This window comes from Nicotiana sylvestris, chromosome 2, assembly GCF_000393655.2.
Source record: "Nicotiana sylvestris chromosome 2, ASM39365v2, whole genome shotgun sequence".
NCBI lineage: Eukaryota > Viridiplantae > Streptophyta > Magnoliopsida > Solanales > Solanaceae > Nicotiana > Nicotiana sylvestris.
Genome location: NC_091058.1, coordinates 9,262,240 through 9,268,575, shown reverse-complemented (window position 1 = coordinate 9,268,575; position 6,336 = coordinate 9,262,240). Strand labels below are relative to the sequence as shown.

Genomic DNA, 6,336 nt, shown 5'->3' with positions numbered 1-6,336 from the left:
ATAGTGTTCCTCACTTGATCTACTATCTTTAACATAAGTTATTAGTCTTTTTATTTTTATAGTGAGAATTTCATAAAATTTATTATTTTGATAAATTTGTTATTTTTATGTGATGACCCTAATACGATATACCTCATGCCAAACCTATCGATTTATCCGAAGGTATTAGAGGAGCTAAATGATTTTTGACAAATAAATCCCCCATTAGGGTTCTTCCGTGGAGGAGAGACTTCCATTATTATTATTATTATTATTATTATTTGGTTTTTGGTGTTCGGTATCCACATTGGAGCCCGACTAAATCCGGATTCGCACCGGAAAATCCCATATTGGGGGTAAAGCGTTCCCTAACAAAGGTTCCATACCCAGGGACTCGAACTCGAGACCTCTGGTTGAGGATGAAAGAGTACTTACCTCTCCACCACAACCATTGTTGGTACTTCCAATATTATTGCCACAACATCAAATTCAGCATGAATATTAAACTAGCATGGAAATCTTTAGTCTAGCGTTGTTGAAAGTATTTAGATTGGAAGTAGAAACAGATCCCAATGTTATTAAGGAAGAGCCCCATTACTAATTATATTGGACACTGGATCCATTTTTCGGCCGTTTGGGAAGAAATGAGGGTATTATATTTGCTGGCATTATTAATATACTTTATATGCTTTATGATGCAAATTGGAGAAAGTTTTCGGAAGTTATCATTATTTATACAAGTAAATTTTGATATAAATATACAAGACAGTAATAGTAGTAACATACTTTTAGTTTATGGTGAGTTGCCACCAATACCACTCCAGAATGTTCTAGAGTCTACTATCTAAACTCTAAAGTAAAAATCAATTAACTTGGAAAATAAACGGAAAAACGATATAGGACATGTAAAATTTTAGAATCACATAATAAGGCAATATAAGTTACATATTTACTTTTATGATTAGAATATTATAGATAAATTTGTCTAAGGTAGGATAAAAACTTGTTATCTGATAATAAAATTTGATTGAAACCTTAATCGATGATTCGCGATATAAAAAATAAGTCAACTAATTTAGCATAAATTTAAAATACCACACTATGGTTGTTCCTTCCATGTTACTGCCCCATTTCTACAGCCAGCTAATAGTCTTCTCAAGAGTCCCTAAGACAGTCCTACTATATATTTTAATCAGTGACATGATGATACGATTATAATCCAAAACATTACAACTGAGGCAGATAATTTGAGCGAAATTAATAATCATCATAATTAAGCAAAGGTGAACCGGATAAATTAAAGAATGTTACAAAATGTTTATGTTCATCTAAATTTTTGCTTTTTTTTTTTCCTACAATGAGATGATATTTAAATTATTTAAATCAGTCTGATAAATTCCTGGAAATCGATTCTGCCATCTCCATTTTCATCGAAAGCCATGATCATCTTCTTGCAATTTTCCAAGTCTGCAGATTGCTTTAATCCCAAAGCGCACAGAACTCTCTGCAAATCCCATTCATCAATAAATCCATCTTTGTCCTCATCAAATACATCAAAAGCTTCTTTAACATCTTGCTCTTTAGCTTCTAATTCCTCTCCAAATAGGTCAAAAATATCACTAGAATCCAACCTCTCTTGAATCTTTACATCTTCAGCATAGACAAAAATTCCCAAATTAGCCATAACTAACTCCACCTCTTCCCTGCATAAGCTTCCATCAACTACTTTCTCACTAAAAGATGTCACCTTTTGGTAGGTTTTTTCCTTTTGTCCATCAACTTTGGATTTAGCAAAAGACAAAAAACTGAAAAATCTTCTTGCACAATCAAATATTATATACAGAAAGAAGAAGCCAACTAAGCCATGAATTAGCAGGGGCACTGGAATTGTAGTTACAGGGAACTTCTTGATTGGAAAACGATTCAAATAACTAGGAGCTGCCATTTTTGTTTGTATGTTAATTGGAATTTCTTGATGTTATGGTGAAAGGAGGGTTATATTCTTGCATGCAGATAGAAAATATGAGGAAAAGAGAGATTTGTTGTTTTGGTTTTGATGAGAATGGAGAAGGTACAAGGGAAATATATACATACAAAGAGGAAAGGTTGAATTGAGTTTGAAATTTCAAGAGGAGGAAAGTGCTTAGTGGGTGCAGTTTATGAGTTCGTGGGAAAAGATGACCAAACATAATCAAGATTTGGTATTCAATTCCACCCAATGGAAATGTCAAAGAAGTTTCATAATTTCTTACTGTGAAGAGTCATTTGCCTCTTTGTTGAATATGGTGGGGCAGGCTGGCCGTTTTTTTTAAGAAATTCTTTTGTCAGTTTGTGGTTGCTTTTGCACCAATTAAGCCTCTTTCAGTGACGAAAAAAAGCCTCGTTTAGTTGACCATAATAAGAAGGAAGGTACCCTGGAGTTTCCTCATTGATTTTGGTATCTATATTACTTCCTCCGGTCCAAAATAAGTAATTTTTTAGATATTTTCTCACAAATTAAGAAATTTACCTTTTAACATTAATTAGCAATGAAATTGATCATATTAACATTTACTATCTCTTCACATAAACACTCCTAACACATACTCCAACATTATTTACTCCAACGACAATGTAGGAAAAAAGTAATTCATTCATTCTTGAAATCTGAAAAAATCACTTATTTTGGACCACAGAAAAAAGTAAAAATAGCACGGTATAGCCAATTTTCGGACTGGTCATTCAAAAATAGTCGGTGTTTACCAAATCAATGAAAAATAGCCACTATTTTACTGCAACAGAGACCGGTCCAACAAAATACACTGGAGTTCGGTGCACTTGTGTATGAACTCCAACATACTATGCTGGACTGGTATACTTTGCTGGCTCCAGTATAATATACTGGAGACTGGAGCACTGGTGCTCCAAACTCCAGTATATTATGCTGGACCGGTATACTTGCTGGAACTCCAGTATATTATGTTGGTGTTCTAGTGTACTTATGATGGAACTCCGTCATATTATGCTAGAGTTCCAACATACTTATCTTGGAATTCCAGTATAATATGCTAGAGTTCAAGTATACTTATGTTGTTCATTGTTTTGATTGTTTTTCACATTAGGATGCTAAAAATTTAACTGTAAGGATTTTTTCTAAATATATTTTATGCTCTAGATTGTGCAATAACACCATTGATCATAGTTCTAGGCTGATAGCATTGTGTGGCTATCCGTGGGAATTGTATTCTTGGTCTGACTAACAGTTTTAATTAACAGTGGTGTACGAAAAATAAAGAAAGATAAGGTTCTTCTATTGGTGTCATGCTACCAATTTTTTCCCATTTTTCGATCAACTTTAGATAAACTACATTGCTGCAATGACAAACATAAGGGGTGAGGGATGGGGTTGAAGCATAATATTGTATTTTTGTGTCCTTTATTTTGTTCATGATCTTTGTGTCAAAGATTTCAAGAAGGTACTGTACCAAAAAAAAGTGATTCTGTTAAAATCGCTTGTTGAAAGTAAATTGCATGTTTCTTTCTGAAGCCACGACCGTGTTGGCAAAGCTGCATAATACAAACATTTATCCTTAAGTTGTAGCTTATATTACATAAAGGTAATTCTGTTGAAATTAAATAGGATAGTTTTGTAATACATTGAAGTATGGGCTTATGCTCATCTTCAGAAGTTTGTCTGTTTCCTTTTCTTGAGCTACACCATTTATACTTGATAATGAAAGTCTTTTTATTACCCAAAAAAAGAATATGTTGTTCTTGTGCACATAATTGGTACATATTGTATTGTTTTGTGGAATGAGTATTATTGTATTGGTAAATAAAGCATTTTCTGTGGTTGAATCATTGTTTTTTGTTATGAATATCATCTGGTATGTTAAAAATATTTGTTGAAGTAGGTTCAGTGAATGGAAAATTATAAGCACATGAAAGTCTGTAATTTAATTGTCTATGCATATTTATGGATATAACAAATTTTATTATGTTCCTTACATTGCTTTTGTTTAGCAAGTACAAGGTACTTAAACAGTAGTGTCGTTCAAGGATGGTGTCGATCCAGGAGCAGCTACGAAGCACTTAATATTTGGTTTATTTTGGGGTCATATGTATATGCGTACAATGGCAATGCACAATGAAGTTTTGTGTAATATATATGTAATTGACTTTTTAGTAATAAAAAATATTTATAATATTCGACTTGAGAATTTTTTTTGTGTTTGTTAAATATTACTGGAAGCTTTTGATATTGGTAGGCAAACTATATTAAATTTTGTGAGAATTAGGTTGCTACGGAAAATATATATATAATTTTCTTATTAAAGTTGCTGAGAAATACGTTATAGCAGTGACATAATTTTGTCACAGAAAATCAGTAATTGTTGCGATTGAAAAGTTGCCACGGTTGATTAAATGTTTTGGTGGCGACTTCAATCGCTGCAAATAAGAATTTTCTCTCATGGTTTAATATTTGTGGTGACATAAGTCGCTGCTAAAGGTCATTTACAGTAGCGACAAAACTTTCCACGGATCAAGACATACTTTTGTGGCGACCTTTGTCTCCGCTAAAGGTAATATATACAGTGGCAACCATCTAATTTTTATTGTTGTGAAATTATTTTTTGTAGCATATTATTCTCACCTTTTGTGGCAACTACGTCACCACTAAACGTTTATTTTTAGCAGCGACTTCGTTTATCGTCACAGATAACATTTAGTTACGGTTGCACTTGTAGCAACACCGAGGTCGCCACTGATAACCTCTAGCGGCGACAATTAGCAAATTTGTAGCGACTTTGGTCGCCACTAAAAGGCTGATTTCTTGTAGTGTAATAACATTATTTTAAAAGATATTAGCGAATATTGACATATTTTCGGAAATTCAACAAGCTCTTTCAGTATAACTATAGCTGAAAATTTTGATAAGATAAAATGTAACAAAGGTATAGAGAAAAATCCACCACTTTTGTCTTTCAATTCAATCCGATTCCTTTATTAAAACTTTATTTGCTTAATAAGAGAATAACTCTTTATACAATTACAAAAAAAAAAAAAATATTTTTAACCAATTAAGGACTCTTCCCTATAGTATTCAGGTTCTTTCGTACATAATTTTCTTTTTCAGTTTGGTAGAAGGTTGACTGAAAGTTCTTAGCAGCCGGGCACCAAGGAATTCACTGCATTTTCCATGCTATCGCTTTCTTAATGCACTTGAAAGTGGAAAATAATTGGTACGCAAATTTACCAATTATATCAAGTTATGCATGAAGGAATTCCAAACTTGACCAAGTGGTTCGTCGTGAAATACACGAGAGGGAAAAAAAACTCAAGTCATATGCTACTTTCCAATAAAAAGAATGAAGATTAGTACCCCCTTCAAGATTTTTCTTTTCTTTTTTCCTATAAGTAAAGGTACGGCAAGTGGCAAGAAATTTGTGTATTTATTTTGTGATATTCTTTAACATTTTTCTTCTCCTCCTTTATTTATTTTTGAGGGACTAGACAAGCTTGCCGCTATAACCGTTAAAATAACATGAGCTAGCCAGTTTTCAGACTGGTCATTTAAAAATAGCCAACGTTTGCAAAGTTATTAAAAAATAGCTACTATTTTGTTGTAACAGGGACCGATCCAGCATAATATACTGGAGATCGATGCACCTGTGTATGAACTTCCAGCATATTATGCTGGAACTCCAACACACGAAAAGTTCCAGCATAATATACTAGAGATTGGAGCACATGCGTATGAACTTCCGGCATATTATACTGGACCGATATATTATACTGGAACTCCAGTATATTATGCTGAAGTTTCAGTATACTTATGCTGGAGTTTCAATATACTTATGCTAGAACTCCATTATGATAATACTGGAGTTTCAGTATACTTATGCTGGAACTCTATTATAATATACTAGAGTTCCAGTATACTTATGCTGGAACTCCAGCATATTATGCTGGAGTATTTTCCTGATTTTGTACAGTGTTTTTGTTCAGATTTATCTTTACATGAAAAGCGGCTAAATTTTGATTATTTTTAAAACTATAGCTATTTTTGAATGACCACTTATAAATTTAACTATTTTTGAATTTCTCCCGCTATAACCCAGGGAATAGAAATCCGTGACGTTTCATATTATGTTCTTAACTTCTAATAAAGAAGTTAATATAAGACGACTAATTCAGCCAAGAAGTAGGTCTATTCTTTAAGCGCTAAATCAATAGATCTTTTTTTTTTTTGTTTCACCAAACAAAATATTCAACAATAAATAATGTAAAGTGGGTATTGGGCGGTGTATTTTCTTTAAGACCCATTGTTTCCTTTTTGTTTCATTGGAGAGTATTTTAGTTGAAACTTAAGGAATG

At 32.8% G+C, this 6,336-nt stretch overlaps 1 protein-coding gene across 1 annotated transcript; it reads right to left on the bottom strand.

Annotated features, from left to right (window-relative positions):
* Positions 1–1,357: 1,357 nt before the first annotated feature.
* Positions 1,358–1,924, bottom strand: LOC104239818 (probable calcium-binding protein CML46). The gene has a single exon (XM_009794540.2). It carries the CDS (start codon positions 1,922–1,924, stop codon positions 1,358–1,360), a length of 567 nt encoding a protein of 188 aa, XP_009792842.1.
* Positions 1,925–6,336: the final 4,412 nt, after the last annotated feature.

Excerpts from the sequence above, each read along its gene's own strand:
- LOC104239818 (XM_009794540.2), bottom strand. The coding sequence starts at position 1,924 with ATGGCAGCTCCTAGTTATTTGAATCGTTTTCCAATCAAGAAGTTCCCT.